This window comes from Pyricularia oryzae, chromosome 6 (genome assembly GCF_000002495.2).
Source record: "Pyricularia oryzae 70-15 chromosome 6, whole genome shotgun sequence".
NCBI lineage: Eukaryota > Fungi > Ascomycota > Sordariomycetes > Magnaporthales > Pyriculariaceae > Pyricularia > Pyricularia oryzae.
In genome coordinates, this window is record NC_017853.1 from 2,910,224 (window position 1) to 2,926,862 (window position 16,639).

Consider the following 16,639-nt stretch of genomic DNA (forward strand, 5'->3'; position numbering starts at 1 on the left):
GGTTTATTACTATTGCCGGTGATTACGGGCGCGAAGCGAGTGGTATGGTTTGATGTTGGGCTAGTCGTCTCGGCGGGGGCGAATATAGGGCTTTTTTTTCAGCTCATCAAGATGAGCGACGAGTGTCAAATAGGTGTGTGAGAATATTGCCAATGGAGGCGCAGGCTTATAGTATCAAAGTTTACACGTCGCCGCGTCATCGTGTATCGTTCCCTGTGGTCCATAATTCTCAAGTCGTTGTAGCTGGACTCTTGCGAGAAAATTGTGCTAGGCAGAAGTGATGGCGACTCTGCAAATTGTTTGTTTGTCTTGTCATTATCTGTCCTTTTCCTCTAGTGTTGATGCCGCGTCGCAAAGTCCAGGTTGCAACCGTTGAATGCCCGTGGCTTCCGGCCGACCAGGGGTAAACAGGTCAAATTTGATGCCGATTTGGCGCAGGTGTTTAGGCATCCGGACTTGCGTGGAAAATGTGGCACTTTTGACCAAAGGCAAACCCCCGCTTGCTTGCTTAGGCTTTCCAAGACAAGTCTATTTTTTTTCTGGTAAGCAAACGACTTGGCGGTCTTCAATTGGCGTTTTTTATTTTTTAGCCGGGCTCCTTGTTCCACTGCCAGCCATCCGAACCAAGATCATCATCACATGGTGCGGGGGCGGGCGGACAAAATATCCTGCCGTGATGATTAAATCGAAACTTGGGATCGGCACAGTTTTGCTTCGAAGAGAATCGTCACTTCTAGACCTACGTCTTGTGTAAAAAAGTAGACAGATATATAAGGCTACCAGGACCAACCACAGCTGTCAATCGACGACATGGCCATCAGCGAGCACTGAGCAGCCACATTAGCAATTTAGCATCTGGCTTACACGTCAACAAGTCGAGTCTCAATCCCCTGCAACGAACCCGCCAGACCCTACTTATAATGCATCATCGCCGCCATCTCGTCGGCGCCATCGCTGCGCTTTGCAGCAACCTTCCCTTGGCAGCAAGCCACCCGCTCCAGGGAGCCAACCTTGGATCCTGGCAGGATCTGGGCCCCATCGCGCTGCAGCCACGCCAGGAGCACACGGCGGTGGCGCTCAACGAAACCACCTTTGCGCTGGTCGGCGGCATCATCCCCGCCGAGGGCAGCGACGGCGGCAACACGCCAGACAACTGGGCGACCACCGACATGTTCCAGCTGTACGACACCGTCACGGGGCAGTGGACGCTGGGCCCGCCGCTGCCCTACGCCGTCAACCACGCCAACACCGTCGTCGTCGACGGCAGGGTGCACCTGCTCGGCGGGCTCGCCCCCGCCGCCGACGGCAACTGGGTCAAGACGGGCCAGAGCTACGTCCTCGACGACCTCGACGGCGGCTGGCGCGTGCTCGAGCCCATCCCCGACCCGGTCGCCCGCGGCAGCGCCTCGGTCGGCGCGGCCGGCGACCTCGTCTTCCTGGCCGGCGGCATGACGCAGCTGACGCCGCAGAGCACCGTCGCGTCCGTCATCGCCTACAACCTGACGGCGGACCGGTGGATCACGGACCTGCTGCCGGACCTGCCGGAGCCGCGGGACCACGCCGGCTCCGCCGTCGTCAACGGCACGCTGTACGTCGTGGGCGGCCGCGCCTTTGGCCAGAACAACACCAAGGACACCGTGTTCGCGCTGGACCTCGACGACGCGCGCGCCGGCTGGTCGACCAGGGCGGGCCGCATGCCGACGCCCAGGGGAGGCGTCGCGGCCGCGGCGGTCGGCGACAGGATCTACACGTTTGGCGGCGAGGGGAACCAGGCCGAGGGCTCGAATGGCGTCTTTTCCGAGACGGAGGCGTATCATGTCGTGTCGGACACGTGGGAGAAGCTGCAGAGGATGGAGGTGCCGAGGCACGGCAGCTGGGCTGTCGCCATCGGGGACGGCGTCTATCTCCCCGGCGGTGGGGTGCGCCAAGGTGGTGCTGCCGTGCAGCGGTTTGATGTGTTTTGGCCGCCTGCGCAAAGCAAGTAGGTATGGCTTTTCGTTGCCTGTCAAATGTTTGATCGAAGTTGGGAGTTGGGTTACTTGCCCTTGTTGTTCTATGTTTCTTGCGTTCAAGTCTTGCGATTTGCCATTCCGGAACTAGGATTGGACATGATAATCTGCCTTTTGAGCCTTGTAGGACCGTTTGCTGGCGTCTTGAATTGATCTAGTAATGCCGTGTTGAGAGTGGTTTGATCTGTACAAACTACAAAGGTGTCTTGACTGATAGTGATAAAGCTCGAGGGTATCAGAGCTATTGTCCAGTCTATTGGTTAAAAAGTGGCTAACTGTATGACTGACAAGTGTATGCCCCGAGAGTATATAGGGGCAAAGTCTGTGACATATTACACCCGCGTATAAAAAGTCTCAATGGATAATAACCAAGCAGGCAGCAGTTTGGCTGGAGATTCCATAGACACACCGCACTTGTTTGGAGACCGTGGTACGTGTACAGTCGACAGTGTCAGTTAGCATTTCGAGGAAGCTCTCTCAGCCAAGGTCCTACACAAACAGGTTAGCCATTCATGAGTTGAGTAGAGACTCCTATTTGCTTCGAGAAGAGACCCGTTTGCTTCAAGAATGAAATGAAACCGTGGACGTCGAGGTAGCAACATGGTTTGACAAAGTAAATTGAATATAAACATCTTTGGGTGTACAGCAAAGCCTTAGCAGTTGTTCCATCTTGAGACCAGGCCGAAACTATTGGAAGTTGCATTGCCTGATGCGCCTGGTTCCTCGATCAATTCCATGGCGTGTGACCCGTCCGACCGACCAATCAAATAGGGATGGAAAGGGCCATGACGACAAGACACATGCGATCAACATAAACTTGCAAACCCCTCCCCCTTTAGTCCCTCGCTCCACCACAAAGCCTCGGCTCCGGCTCAAGCCTTGAGCTCCAGGTCAGTCCTCTCCTTAAACTTGACCCACAGGGATGGCTTCACCCAAACAGTAAAGGCACGCTGCGACGTTAGGAAATCCTTGCTGACGGGGTCGACGCCGACAAAGTCGAAGCGAAGCAGGGTCCTGGCCATGACGAGGCGCATCTCGCTGTAGGCCAGGTTCTTGCCGATGCAGTCGCGCGAGCCGTAGGCGAATGGTCGGAACGAGGCCATGTTGTCGTTGGCGAAGCGACGTTCGTACAGGGGGTGCGTCGGCGGCAGGAAGCGTTGCGGGCGGAAACTGTCACATTCCAGGAAGTTTTCGGGGTTGTGGTGGGTGGCTAGCTGGTAGATTTGGACGACGCACTAATTTTGTGTTTTATACGCGTTAGTACAACTCTAGGCCTGATATTGATTCGTTTTTCTTCTTTTTTTGTCCTTTTTTTTGCGGAATGTTTTGACAAGATATCGTCACTGGATAGAAACTTACACCCTTGGCGATGTAGTGCCCATTAACCAGGGCTCCCGGGGAAACTCGTGGCGTAGTCTCGGAGGCCGGCGGGTGGTAACGAAGAGATTCTTCGATGCAAGCATTCAAAATAGGCAGCGCCTTGGGGTTGACGGAGCGAAGGGTCACGTCGGCTTCGCGCTTAAAGTAGTTACGGACCTCGTTTGTAACGTGGTTGAGCCAGTCGCGATTTTCGGGCAGGGACAGGAGGTAGGTGAGGGCGGCAAGGCAAGTCGCCGTTGTTTCGCTGCCGGCGTTCATCAGGGTTTCGGCGTTGCGCACAATCTCGACTTCGGTCAGGGCCTCCTTGTCCTTGTTTTCCCGCAGCATGTAGCCGATAAAATCTTTGCGGACCACAGGTTTGCCGTCGGAGCCGACCATGTCCGTCACCTCGTCGGCGCTGCCTTTGGCAATGCGCGCCCTGGACTTTTCGTCGGCGTAAGCGCGGTTGGTCCAGAAGGCGTTGACGGCTTTTCGAATGTGGAAAAAGACGGCGGGGAATGCAAGCGGGAATTCCACGAGGAAGCGATTGTAAGCGCCTCCCAAAATACCCGTGGTCATGTTTTCGATCCAAGGGTGTCCTTTGCGATTCTCCAGCGAGTTGAAGGAGTGGGCAAACGACAAATCACCAACAATGTCAAAGGTAACATAGTTGAGCCAGTTGACCATGTTAAAAGAGGCGCCGTCGCGAGATGCATCGGACAGGCGTCGAATAAAAAGGTCGACGTAGTAGGTGATGAGGGGCTCCTGTTCATGCATAACCGTCTCGCTGAAGGCGTGGGCAAGCGCCCTGCGGTAACGTCTGTGGCTCTCTTTGGTCATCGCGCCGACGATGGTCAAGTCTCCATTGGGGCCAAAGAAGCCTGGGTATTTGCTGAATTCGCTACCTCCTGATCGGGAGTAAATGTCGGACCATCCAACGGAACCGTCGACGGCTAGCCGGTTCGGCGAAATGCGCACAATCTTGCCATACTTTTCGTGCAGCTTTCGCACATTCCACGTAAAGGTACCGGTTATATAACTCTCCCACAACCAGGGAATACCGCTGACTGCCGAAAGAGTGGGGCCGGGAAATTTGGCGAGAGGGTGAAAATGCAGTCGGTATATGGCCAGGCCAACGTAGTAGACGATCGTCTGTAAAAAGTCATGCCGATGTCAGCCTTAGATGTGTACAAGACGGAGAAAAAGGGGAAAGAGGCCAACCGGGGGAGGATGATACTCACGCCGACAAGCAACCAGTTTCCCAAGGTAGGTAGGCGTTCCAGCACTCCCTTGGCCGCCAGCAAGTCGAGGGAAGAGAGGGGTTCTTTAGCAATGGAGCCCATTATTGTTGCAAAGTCTTTAGTGTCTGAGGTGGTGTAGTTAAGACGTGCTGCTTTGTCTAGACTGTAGTCTTTGGAATATTTCAAATATCCATGCTAATTTAAAAATCGGACGATAAACAGAAGAGACGGTGCGACTCTCCTATTTATATAAATCTGACAAGACATGTGTTACTTATTCGACCACTATAGCAGCTATGCAAACTGCACAGAAGCCAATCACTATACCGCTCGGGACTAAACCAGTCAGAATCTCCGCATTGAGAAAAAAAAAAGAAAAAGAAAAACAACCGGGCTTCTCGAGGCGCCCGAAACCGTGACAGCGGTTTTCTTGAATTCACCAAATCCTGCCAAGCTATGCATGTCGTACTCTCGGCAACAGTGCCGAAGCGACCCATCATGCGTTGAGGGTGGTTGACGACTGCCAGGACCGGGGACAGGGTATGTAAGTGGACAGTAACGTAACAAGCGGTACGGCATACGCTGAGGGATATCCCGTTGACAAGCCTGTTTACCCCGCCCACCTAGCTTGGATCCTGTTCAATCTAGATTGTCATCTGCATCTCGCTTCCCTCGGTTTATTTTCTTCGAGAGGCCCTTATTGTAGGTCATTCAGCCGTCCTGCCTCTCTACCATACTGAAAAATCCTGCTATTCGACCAGACAAAACTAGGCATAATGCAGCAGAAATGCATGATGGAGGTCTTGACAATGGTAACCTTTTTTGTGTGCGGAATTTTTCCGCTCTTGTATCTGTTCCTTGTTTTACAAGTACATGCACTCCCCAAGTCAAAAACCAGAATATAGCTGGCGTGGTTGTATCATAGTAAAAGGGCAAGCCCTAAACCCCGTCTGCAATTTACTCAACGAACTCTACCTCACGTCAGTCAACGTTGTGAGAAAATATCCCGGGCAGACAAGCCAGGCAGGCAATCTTTATTTGTAATTTCTAATTATTTATCAGCTTTTATTTCCGCACAGCCATTATCCTCGATTTTGCCGCTCAGGGTCACTGTGGGGGGCACATAGTCGAGGACGGATTTCGGTTAGTTTTAGTCGCAACAAATTCCGCAACTCCTCAAGAGGTTTGAGATCCTACATAAAACCAAACACATCTCTACCTCGATCATAGGCCCAGACTTGCACAAAACCCCACAACGTAATCTGGAACCCCACTTTCTACCTAAACTGCCTGGATAAGTGCTTTTTCACTGCAACCTTCCGTGTTTGTAAACGTGCACCTCCGGCCCCACCTTGGGCCGCTGTTGAATTCCGATGGTACGAGAGATTGCTAGTCAGCCGCGATAAAAATTACCATTGTTCTCTGACTCTGCTGTTTGGTTGTTGTTTTTTTTTCTTTCTTTTCTCTCTTATCCTCTTTCCAGGGTTCATTCATTTCATGGTTGGATCCTCAGAGTCTGGTCAGATGGCCTCAAACGTCTTTGCGTGGCTTTCTTATTTTGTTGTCATCGCCATCCAGTGTCCTCGGTTGGCTTTCCAAAAAGCGCTTCCTGCGTCTACGAACTGATGGCTTTCGAGAGCAAGGCATGAGGACGGCGGCCCTGCCCTCGAATTTCGACATCTAGCATGGGCCCTCACATCCCTTCGGCCCCGGCCACTGCTTTACAAAATGACTCCGGCCCGAACGACTCCTGTTATTTCTTAGCCTCCTGCTTTCAATGTCACGCCAAACTACGAGCAGCAAACGCAAATGGCCCCGATCAACCAATATGCCGAAGGGGTCGAGTACACGGCCGATGACGACATCAGTTCATCCATATTCTAGGCGGATGGCTAGCAAGAAGTGGTTGAAGCTGTGGACGGAGAGTGAGGGAGAAGCCAACACGACCCTGCTTCACACTTGGAACCTTCTGCACCACCATGAACCCGAGAGGCGTGCAGTGCCTGTTCCTCTGGAGATGAAATGCTTCAAACACGCCACAACTGGAAACGTCGAGCAGGCCTGTAAGGGAAACGTGTGACCAGTCGGGGTCAGGTCTCGTCTTTTCCAGCAAGTCCCTGACCACAACTCAGGTTCCAGGGCCAAAAGAATTCGTGGCAGAGCGATTGCCTCTACTATGTCGGCTGTGACGCGGGGTCCCTCTGCATGACCGGGGCTGCTCAGTGGATTTGGAGCATCTTTCCATTCCACAGGATCACTTTGAGAAGCTGGTCAAACTTACAGCCGAGTCGGTCCAGGTTATCAGCATGGCGCTGTTGGTAGGCAATGCCAGAGATAAGCCAGGCTTTCCAAAAAGCCAAAGATGACGCCTCTTTGGTCTCTGAAGTTGGCAGAGAACCGAGCGAGAACGATGGTTCGCTAGAATCCACGTCTGGAGACTCGTTTCTCCTACTGTAAGCTTCTGGGAAGCATCTGCCAGCCCGAGAAAGCCCACAGTAAAAAGAACACCAGACGACACCTATGGAAAGATGTAAGGCGCTTGCGGATATGTGAGGATCTCGATTATGTCATCGGAATCCCTTCCGCACATTTTCGACTTGATGTAACAGCCGCTGTGGAGCTGTGAAGGCACGCTGAAAATACATGGGCTCCTGCATCCGCAAAAGGTTATTCGGGGTGGTATTGATTGTGCTATTGGTGGTGATAATAGTAACAAGTGCAGGTTTGTGCAGCGTAGATTGAAAGGCTGTGTAGAGTGCTCGTTGGCCAAGGTTGATTGCTCGTTAGTCCAGGCCTCCACAAAACACCGGCGCAGAAAACAACAAAAGCCCAGGAATAGTTCCTGGCGTGCGACGGTGATACTGTTGGCATGGATGTCAAGCTGATGTCGAATGGAAGATCTCTTGGCACGGCCAGATGAGCCGCTAGGGCGATTTTCCAACCGATGTGCACCAGGTCAAAAGCTTTCCGAGAGCTATGACCCGGACCTATATGGCGGAGGACCGATAAGGGGTGAGACGGAAAAAGAAGTATCTGGTGGACTAGTTCTCGTACAAGGCGCAAGACAAAGTGGAGACGAATGTTGTAAAGATGCAAAATGCCAGTGGCAGCCAATCGGGTTCATGATGGATGAGATACCATACAGACAGTGACAGGGATCGACAACTAAAACATGCCACTCCAAGCCAAGCCCACAAGACAAAAAAACACCATCCTCAGCGCACGCCCCTCCCTCAATGCTCCATCGCATCCTCAAACAGCGCCCTGAGCTGTTCCCTCTCCCTCTCCAGCTCCGTCATGGCCAAGCCCGGCGCGAGCATCAGCACCCTGGCCTGGGGGATCGTGCCCTCGACCAGGCCGTCGACGTGGCTCTGGTCGAAGCCCAAGCCCTTGAGTCCGGCCGGCTGGTCGCCGAGGTCGGCGAGGAACCGGGTGAGGGCGTCGGCCAGGATCTCGCCGGCGCTCTCGCGCTTGGCGTTGCTGACGTCGACGCCGAAGCACTCGGCCGCCTCGAGGTGGCGCTCCGGGTTGGACGCGCCGGTGAAGCGGAAGACGGCGGGCGCCGACACGGCCACCGACACGCCGTGCGGGATGATGGGGTGCGCGACCTCGTAGCCCGAGTGCTTGTAGCCTGGGTTCTGGCCGGAGATGGGGTAGGACATGCCTGTGGGTGGGTTGTCTTGTCAGTTGTGTGGACTGAAGGGTTTTTAACAAAAAGGGATGGGTTCGAAAATCCTACCGTGACACAAATGCACACCCGCATTACCGAAGCCGACACCCGCCAACGTGGCAGCCAGCAGCATCTGGTGCTGAGCCTCCGAGTCCTCGGGGTCCCGGACGGCCCTGGGGAGGTACTTGACGGTGGCCTTGAGGGCGTTGAGGGAGAAGATGTCGCTGATGGGGTTGGCGCCCTGGTAGGCGGGGCGGTTGATGGGGTTGGCGGGGCGGGGCGTGCGCTCGGTGTAGGGGATGGCGGTCCAGCTCTCGAGGCTGTGGCAGAGCACGTCGAGGCCGGAGCTGGCCTTGACGGCGGCGGGCATGGTGCGGGTGTTGAGCGGGTCGCAGATGCCCAGCAGCGGCTTCATGTTGCGGTGCGCCACGCCCGTCTTGGCCCGCCTCGACACCAGGTCGAAGATGGCCGTGCCCGTGGTCTCGGACCCCGTGCCTGCCGTCGTCGGGATGGCGATGAGCGGCCTGAGCGCCCGGTCGATTGGCTTGCCGCCCCCCAGCGGCGCGTTGACAAAGTCCAGAAACGCCGCCGACGGGTAGCACGTGTACAGGTTCATGAGCTTGGCCGTGTCGATGACGGACCCGCCGCCCACCGCGAGGAAGACGTCGGGGTTGTAGGGCTTTGCCCAATCGATGGCCTCTTTGATGCTGTGGGGTGTTAGTGGAGCTGTACAGTTGTGAACGCCATTGAAAAGATGAGAGCAGTCGCTAGTTAAGAGCGCAAGAAGAAAAAAAAAACCTACGAGCTGTCCTTGGGCTCAATCTTGACCTTGCTAAACACCTTGTAATTGATCCCCTCCCTGTCCAAACTCTCCCTCACCTGCTGCATCGCATACAGCTTGTCGACCGTCTCGTCGGTGACGACGCACACCCTCTTGGCCGCCATGTTCTTGAGGTCCATGCCGACCTCCTGCGTCACGCCCTCGCCGAACCGGATCGACGACGCCGCCATCTCAAACGCGTACTCCTTGGGCTCCTGCGGCGTCGCATAGTGCCTCTTGGGCAGCCTGCGCTGGTACGGCGTCAGCGCGGGCCCGCGCTGGTGGTATCCCGGGTTGGAGTGGCACGGGCACGAGGGCGGGTGCGTGTACTGGATCGTCCGCAGGAGGCTGGCCGCCCTGGTTGCCGACGAGGGCGCTATCCTGATGCCGAGAGTCATGGTTTTTTTTTTTTTTTTGCTGTGGGGAGGGGGTGATTGGTTTCTTGTCAATTGAGCTTTTTGCCCTTTTGTCAGGTCGGCACAGAGATGGACCAAAACAAAGATAAATAATAAAATAAAAAATTCCCACGATCACGTCCCAACAATGTCGGTAATCACCCGCACAGCCCAATTTGAGCCGCGGTTGGAGGCTAAACACAAAAACAGCCCCCTGGTTCCCCGATCCTCGCAGGCTCTCAGAGCCGAACCCCAAACGCCCCCGACTTCCCCGCACTGTTAGTGGGGGCGGTTGAGAACTGTCGTGTTACTCGATTGAGAACTGCCGGAACTGACCGCGCCATGTGGTTACACTGTGATGGGCACGGCTCACATAACGTCATTCGAATTAGGACATTCCTCAAAGTTGATTTGCAATCCACACGTGACCGTCGGATACTTTTATGCAACATTTATGCATGCCAAGTTGCACAAGTTATCTTGTGGTTTGTGAAGAACCTGCTAACTCGAGTTAGTAATCCAGGGGCAATCGACGCCAAGGACTAGACCACATACGGCCAGTGCTCCGGCTGGCTACCTGCGGGTGCGAAAAAGTCCTTGTGCAGCTGCTTGGTGCAGCAAATAAATTACTCCCACATATTTGGGCAAGCTGTGGATTTACTTGCTCAACTGTGGAAAATACGCGTATTTTTAGCCTTGGTTCAGTACGCGCGATTGCACTTGTCTGGCTCATGATTGATCTCATGGTTACCTGCAGACACAAATAGAAAGGCATGCGTCCCACCCCTGCGGTGATTTTGTTCCAGGTTCTTCCAGTGGATGCCTTCTGCCTGTTCCCAGGGCCTCGGCTCGGGGTCATTTTCGTCCGCCGTCACCAGTGCTGCCCCCTGGACCTGCCCAGATGCGCTAAATGACGTGAGATCTTAAATTCGATTGATGGTGATATCGGGGACTTTTGAAGCTCGGAGATAGTGTTGGTGTGCTCGGAGACTTGCTGGCGATGATTCATTTGAGAAAAAAGTACGCCGAATGATGGATCTGTGGTGGTCAAGGCGGTGTTCCGTTGTGGGTTACCCATAAAAGGATTGGAGTCGTGGGGGCTTGATTAGAAATGCGAGCATCGCTAACTTGGTTGCGGAGTCGGATTACCTTCTGGACCCAGAGGAGATAAAAAAAAAAAAAGCTTGGCTGGAGCCAACATGCAGGAGGCGAAACAGACTCGAATATAAATATAAATGGAACTGGCTCTTTTAGCTGAATTGAAAATGGGAGATGATCATTGTGTCCCGTGTTTCTCTGTCTGTCTGTTTGTCTACCTACATACCTAGTCATCAGTTCTTTTAAGCCTTGGACGAATACCGTGCCAAGCTGATTCCCGCAAGCCAAGTCAACACCCCTAGAAACGAAAGAAGCAAGAGACAAAAAAAAAAAACATGTCCCCACCACGCTTCGAAGCGGCCCCTGCCGACCCCTCACCGCTCGGCACGCCGCTCAAATACCCCGTCTCGGGGCGGTCGGCGCCCAACCGGTTCCTCAACGCGGCCATGTCGGAGGGCCTGGCGACGTTTGACGAGGCGGACCCGTCCAAGCGCGGCATCCCGACGGAGCAGCTGGTGCAGCTGTACCGGCGCTGGGGCCAGGGCGAGTGGGGCCAGATCCAGACGGGCAACGTCATGATCGACCCGGAGCACCTCGAGGCCCCGGGCAACATGGTGGTGCCGCGCGACGCCGAGCCCTCGGGCGAGCGCTTCGACATGTTTTCCAAGCTCGCCGCCGCCGCCAAGGAGCACGGCAGCCTCATCGTCGCGCAGGTCGGACACCCCGGTCGCCAGGCCCGCGGCAGCGTCCAGCAGCACCCCATTAGCGCCAGCGACGTGCAGCTTAAGCAGGAGATGTTTGGGTCAAAGTTTGGCGTGCCCAGGCCCGCTACCAAGGAGGATATTAAGGCGGTGATTGAGGGTTTTGCCCACACGGCCGAGTACCTTGAAAAGGCCGGTTTCGACGGTATCGAATTGCACGCCGCCCACGGTTACCTGCTGGCCCAATTCCTGTCCGAAACAACCAACCAGCGCACCGACGAGTACGGCGGCAGCCTCGAAAACCGCATGCGGCTAATCCTCGAGGTCACGGCCGAGGTCCGCAGGCGGACGAGCAAGAATTTCATCCTCGGCATCAAAATTAACAGCGTCGAGTTCCAGGAGAAGGGTTTCAAGCCAGAGGAGGCGGTGCAGTTGTGCGAGGCCCTCGAGGCCGCGGGCATGGATTTTGTCGAGACGAGCGGCGGCACCTATGAGAGTTTTGGTTTTGCGCACCGCAAGGAGTCCAGCCGCAAGCGGGAGAACTATTTTATCGAGTTCGCCGAGGTCATCCGCAAGGCCGTCAAGCACATGGTGGTCTACACCACCGGCGGCTTCAAGACGGTGGGCGCCATGGTCGACGCGCTGCAGGGCGTCGATGGGATAGGCATCGGGCGCGCAGCCGGTTCGGAGCCGGACCTCGCCAAGGACATCATCGCGGGCAAGGTGTCCAGCATTATCAAATACGCCATGGGGGAGGACGAGTTTGTGCTGCAGTTGACTGCCTGCTCGGCGCAAATAAGGCTGATGGCCAAGGGCGAGGAGCCGTTTGACATCTCAAACGCCGACGAGGTGGCGCGGGTGACGCAGTTGATGGCGGAGGGCAAGGTGTAGGAGGTTGACATGAGAGAAAGCAAACCTTGGCCTGGGCGAAAGCCGGGTAAATATATAGCCAGTAGGGCAGTTAAGAAATAATCGAGTCAAAAGTAACCACACTGCTTAGCGATCAAGGATCATTGTTTAGGACTACTACACTGTACTAAGGTAATGAAGTCAACAAGCCATGGATGCCTTGTAGTCTTGGTCTCCATGGACCCTTGCACAAGCAACATGTCAAACATCAGACGACAAACGTCAATTCCCGTACACGAGCAAACTGATAAAGCCAGGTTGTAGCTCACGGCGGGCAAGATGCCCATGAGAGTTATGGGGTTTTACTACTCCACATTCGGAAACTGGTTGCGGCATTTTTCCATGAAAATAATTCGATGAGCCATCGTGGCTCAGGGATCTGTTGGAGGGAGTAAGCACTGTAAATTATGGACCACATCAGCACCAAGACAGTATTTAACCCCCGACTTGACTGTCCTCGTCCAGTAGCCTTTGTCACTTCTCATCTCCTCGAAATACCATAGTCGCCATCCACGACATCATGACAACTCCCGCCTCCAGCAAAAAGCCCCGTTGTCGGGTCAGGGAAGCCGTCCCGGGCATCCACCTGGGCTTCTGGCCGCCGGGACCCAGGAACAGCCTCACCGACGTCCCGGGGGTGCTTGTGCACACCGAGACCATCCGCTCCGCCGACGGCCAGGTCAACACGGGCGCGACCACCATCCTGCCCCGCAAGGACTGGTTCCGGGATGCCTGCCACGCGGGCGTCTTCCGCTTCAACGGCGCGGGCGAGATGACGGGCTGCCACTGGCTGGAGGAGACGGGCCTGCTGGCCAGCCCCATCGTCATCACCAACTCCTTCTCCGTCGGCGATGCCTACCGCGGCGTCCTGGACTACGCCGTCGAGCACAACCGGGCCCACGGGACAAAGTGGTTCATGCTGCCCGTCGTGGCCGAGACCTTTGACGGCTTCATGAACGACCTCTACCGCTTCGCCGTCAAGCCCGAGCACATTGCCCAGTCCATCAGGAGCGCATCCTCCGCCCCCGTGCCCGAGGGCAACGTGGGCGGCGGCACGGGCATGCTCTGCCAGGGCTTCAAGGGCGGCACCGGCTCCAGCTCGCGCCTGGTCCCGGGCGTCAAGCTCTCGGCGGCGGCCGGTGATGGCAAGACCAAAGAGACGTCGTGGACGGTCGCGGCGCTGGTGCAGGCCAACTACGGCCAGCTGCACCACCTGCACTTTGCCGGCGTGCCGGTGGGGCGCATCATGGCGGAGCAGCGCCGGGCCGACGAGGCGACGGCGGCCGCCGACAGGGCCTACGCCGAGGCCAAGGACGACAAGGACGGCAGCATCATCGTGGTCGTGGCCACGGACGCGCCCCTCAACCCGCTGCAGTGCCAGCGGCTGGCCAGGCGGGCGACGGCGGGCCTGGCCAGGGTCGGGGGCTACGGGCACAACCTGTCCGGGGACATCTTTTTGGCCTTTTCCACGGGCAGCTCCGTGGTGGTGCAGACCGAGGGGGGCCAGCCCGCGCAGGAGATTGCCGGGAGCAGCATCGACGACAACACCATCAATGCGCTGTTCGAGGCCGCGGCCGATGCCACGCAGGAGGCTATTTACAACGCGCTCTGCATGGCCGAGACCATGACGGGGTTCGAGGGGCACACGGTCGAGGCCATCGATCTGGACAAGTTGAGGGAGATTATGGACAAGCACATGGTGCGATGAGTGTTGACCCCAGATGGTTAGGGAGTGACTCAGTTGCGAGTTTTGTCTCCAGGTCAGTTACCAAAGTTATTTAACCAGGGTGGTGGTACGGGCAATGTATGGTGCACAAGAGTCAAGACACATCCATGAGTGTGTTGCGTGGTGACGGCCAACAGATGCCGTCCAACCTGGATCATGAATCCAGCAATTTTGCTTTCTTACCAAGTAAGTGAGAGCGGTGAGGGTAGAAGTAGTATGGGAAAAGCATTTGTGAGGGAGGCTACCTGGAGAATTGGAACATTTCTTTTCTTTTTTTTTCGAGCGTCTGAAACTCAAAACATTTGCTATATAAGAGCAAAGAAAAGCTGGTTATTCACTCCTGGCCTTGAGAGCTACTAGACAGCCGCGTCTGTTGCAAGCAGTGATTGCCAGCTCCTCTTCCCATTCTCCAGGGTCTCTGCTCTCCATCTCGTATTCCTGAAGCATTCTGACCGTGACATACGAGGCCTCTGTTAGGGCGTATTGCTGGCCTAGGCAGATGCGTGGCCCTCCGTTAAAGGGAAGGTACTCGGATCTGGTGTTCAGGGTCTCCCAGCGTTCGGGGCGAAACCGGTCGGCGTCTGGACCATAGAGATCCTTGCGCCGGTGCATGGCGTACACGGACCATCCGACCGCAGTGCCCTTGGGTACGAGCACAGGCTTGCTTCCGTCGGGCCCACCACCACGTGGCAGAACGGTGTCGGTCACGGCGATGCGTGTATTGACGGGAGCGACGGGGTGGAGCCGTAGGGCTGTGGCGGGATTAGCAAAAGTCAGCTTTGCTTGCACCATCAAGCAAGTCGAGATCGGACTAGGTCCAAACCCTCAAGAGCCACTCACATTCTCGAAGGCAATATTTCAAATACTTCATATCTCTCAGCGAAGAATAGGAGGGCCTGGCGCCGTTCAGACTGTCGACTTCTTGCTGGAGCTTGGCCATGATCTCGGGACTTTTGGAGATCATGAAGAAAAGGTTCCCCAAGAGACTCGCGGTGGTGTCCCTCCCAGCCATGAGTATATTCAGAAGCTCGGATCGCAGCCGCGTCCTGTCGGTGGTCTGCTTTGCTAGCTCCTGCAGGAATAGATATTTGGGCTTTTCTTTGCCCGTGCCGATGGGCCCACCGCCTCCCGCCTCATACTCCTTGCGGAAAGCTTGGGGGGAATGGCGCAGTGGTTAAGCGCCATGGCTGTTACTTGAGTAACGTAGGTTCGAATCCTGCTCCCTCCACCTCCTCCCCGCTTACCGTGGCAAGGATAACCCGGCTGGCTATCGACAACAACCACCCGCCTGTGCCGTCGAGCCCACACTTGTTGGGAACTTCGTCTCCATGGCTACAAACGACCGACAGCCCCGCTGTTTGGACACAGGCCCCTCTCGATGAAGAGCCGTCAACTGCCGTCAGACGAATCCTCCGTGCGCCTGAAGGCACGGGGTCGCGTCAGTGAACAAACCTGTAAGCAGGACCGGGCACGAACCCGGTCAGGCTCGATTCGCTTCTATGCCCTTGTTTTCCGCTGTGTAAATAGAGAAAATAGAAAGCGCGCCGAGATACCCCTCGGGAGGTTGCTAACGGCCGGCTAATGAGCCGGGCCGAGCCCGGCGTTAAATAATACTACTACTACTACTACTACTACTCCTTGCGGAAAGCAATAGCCCTGTCTACAAACTTGTCAATGTAGCGGTGCACAATCTCGACCTGCTTTTGCGAGTTTACTCGCGCGAACCTAGCCAGTGGGCCCATTCCGATGAACTCCATGCACTCGGCCTGGGCGCCGGTAAAGGCCGTCTCGAACTGCGCCTCGAGGCTGTCGCCATCGCGAGCGCCGTTGCGCCGCAGGCTGTAAACGCTCTGACCGAAGAGAAACTCGGTCGTCGAGTCCATGGTGAAGCGCAGCAGGAGGCCCTTCAGGTCCACGGGTGTGGCGCCATCTCTGGGAAGCAACGCAAACAGATCCTTGACGTGAGTCTCGATGGCTTCAAGGTTGGCAATCTGGTCGCGGTTGAAGTTTGGCCGGAGCAGCGCCCGGGACGAGTGCCACTTTTCTCCGTCCGTTGTGAAGATGCCGTCGCCCAAGAAGTGCTTGAGCGCTGGTTGACGGAACGGGGCGAGTGCGTAGTCGTGAAAATTCTGGTTGATGACGGCGCGGACGTTGTCGGGCTCCATGGTGATGATCAGAGGGAACCCATGCTTCGTGCTGTAGGTTGCCCCGATGGAGTAAAAGCGCTCTTCGAACGTCTGAAGGCTGCGATGCTCCCGGGCTGCTCGCCCGTTGGATAAAATGACGTCGATACCGAATATGGGGTCCTTGAGCTTCGCCTTGGGTGGCGGAAGACAACCGTGTTGTCGGATGAGGATTTGATGCCTGCGGTAGCGGGAGACAAAGGAGATGAAAATCTTTAGGAGAAGCAGTCCTGTACAAACCGCAAGCAGACCTTGCGGAGTCATGATGGGGAAACGCGAGGCTGTGATATCTTTTGATCAAGTAGGCGTCATGCTCCAGCGATCAATCAAACCAACTTTTTGCCTTCTCTACTAAAGAATGCGATTGATGGTCTGTCAAAAAAAACTGTCGCTTGGCAAACTGCAGCTCCTTAACCGGCACAATCAAAGGAAGCTAGACGCGGGGTTTGAAAATCAACTCGGAACACACAAGGTCGGTTAAAGTCTAAATATTTTACAAAATCCATTGGCTAGGTATTCAGGCCTTAT

At 55.7% G+C, this 16,639-nt stretch overlaps 7 protein-coding genes and 1 pseudogene across 8 annotated transcripts; 5 read left to right on the top strand and 3 right to left on the bottom strand.

Moving 5' to 3' along the window:
- Positions 1–621: 621 nt before the first annotated feature.
- MGG_03826 (uncharacterized protein) lies at positions 622–2,192 on the top strand (the record flags this gene model as incomplete). The annotated part of the gene is made up of 2 exons (XM_003720018.1): positions 622–1,981; positions 2,168–2,192. Exons 1-2 carry the CDS (start codon positions 921–923, stop codon positions 2,190–2,192), a joined length of 1,086 nt encoding a protein of 361 aa, XP_003720066.1. The 5' UTR covers positions 622–920.
- A 689-nt stretch (positions 2,193–2,881) lies between these two features.
- On the bottom strand, positions 2,882–4,711 carry MGG_03825 (isotrichodermin C-15 hydroxylase; the record flags this gene model as incomplete). The annotated part of the gene is made up of 3 exons (XM_003720019.1): positions 2,882–3,244; positions 3,369–4,520; positions 4,610–4,711. The coding sequence occupies 3 exons, from the start codon at positions 4,709–4,711 to the stop codon at positions 2,882–2,884; spliced, it is 1,617 nt and encodes a 538-aa protein (XP_003720067.1).
- A 1,786-nt stretch (positions 4,712–6,497) lies between these two features.
- Positions 6,498–6,947, top strand: MGG_17745 (uncharacterized protein; the record flags this gene model as incomplete). The annotated part of the gene is made up of 2 exons (XM_003720020.1): positions 6,498–6,672; positions 6,907–6,947. The coding sequence occupies 2 exons, from the start codon at positions 6,498–6,500 to the stop codon at positions 6,945–6,947; spliced, it is 216 nt and encodes a 71-aa protein (XP_003720068.1).
- Positions 6,948–7,667: 720 nt separating this feature from the next.
- MGG_03824 (NAD-dependent methanol dehydrogenase) lies at positions 7,668–9,709 on the bottom strand. The gene is made up of 3 exons (XM_003720021.1): positions 9,082–9,709; positions 8,349–8,986; positions 7,668–8,273 (listed from the first exon to the last, which is right to left on the bottom strand). Exons 1-3 carry the CDS (start codon positions 9,495–9,497, stop codon positions 7,843–7,845), a joined length of 1,485 nt encoding a protein of 494 aa, XP_003720069.1. The 5' UTR covers positions 9,498–9,709; the 3' UTR covers positions 7,668–7,842.
- A 945-nt stretch (positions 9,710–10,654) lies between these two features.
- MGG_03823 (NADH oxidase) lies at positions 10,655–12,285 on the top strand. Its single transcript, XM_003720022.1, has one exon. It carries the CDS (start codon positions 10,928–10,930, stop codon positions 12,182–12,184), a length of 1,257 nt encoding a protein of 418 aa, XP_003720070.1. The 5' UTR covers positions 10,655–10,927; the 3' UTR covers positions 12,185–12,285.
- A 392-nt stretch (positions 12,286–12,677) lies between these two features.
- Positions 12,678–14,395, top strand: MGG_03822 (peptidase family T4). The gene has a single exon (XM_003720023.1). The coding sequence runs from the start codon at positions 12,723–12,725 to the stop codon at positions 13,908–13,910; it is 1,188 nt and encodes a 395-aa protein (XP_003720071.1). The 5' UTR covers positions 12,678–12,722; the 3' UTR covers positions 13,911–14,395.
- MGG_03821 (cytochrome P450 3A19) lies at positions 14,259–16,375 on the bottom strand (the record flags this gene model as incomplete). The annotated part of the gene is made up of 5 exons (XM_003720024.1): positions 14,259–14,680; positions 14,769–15,080; positions 15,173–15,216; positions 15,381–15,443; positions 15,561–16,375. 5 exons carry the CDS (start codon positions 16,373–16,375, stop codon positions 14,259–14,261), a joined length of 1,656 nt encoding a protein of 551 aa, XP_003720072.1.
- Positions 15,085–15,156, top strand: MGG_20276 (annotated as a pseudogene). Its single transcript has one exon. The product of its transcript is annotated as a tRNA-OTHER (tRNA).
- Positions 16,376–16,639: the final 264 nt, after the last annotated feature.

Excerpts from the sequence above, each read along its gene's own strand:
- MGG_03822 (XM_003720023.1), top strand. The coding sequence starts at position 12,723 with ATGACAACTCCCGCCTCCAGCAAAAAGCCCCGTTGTCGGGTCAGGGAA.
- MGG_03823 (XM_003720022.1), top strand. The coding sequence starts at position 10,928 with ATGTCCCCACCACGCTTCGAAGCGGCCCCTGCCGACCCCTCACCGCTC.
- MGG_03824 (XM_003720021.1), bottom strand. The coding sequence starts at position 9,497 with ATGACTCTCGGCATCAGGATAGCGCCCTCGTCGGCAACCAGGGCGGCC. Across the intron at positions 8,987-9,081 it reads ATTGAGCCCAAGGACAGCTC|CATCAAAGAGGCCATCGATT; the intron begins GTAGGTTTTTTT and ends AACACCCCACAG. Across the intron at positions 8,274-8,348 it reads GGGTGTGCATTTGTGTCACG|GCATGTCCTACCCCATCTCC; the intron begins GTAGGATTTTCG and ends ACCCACCCACAG.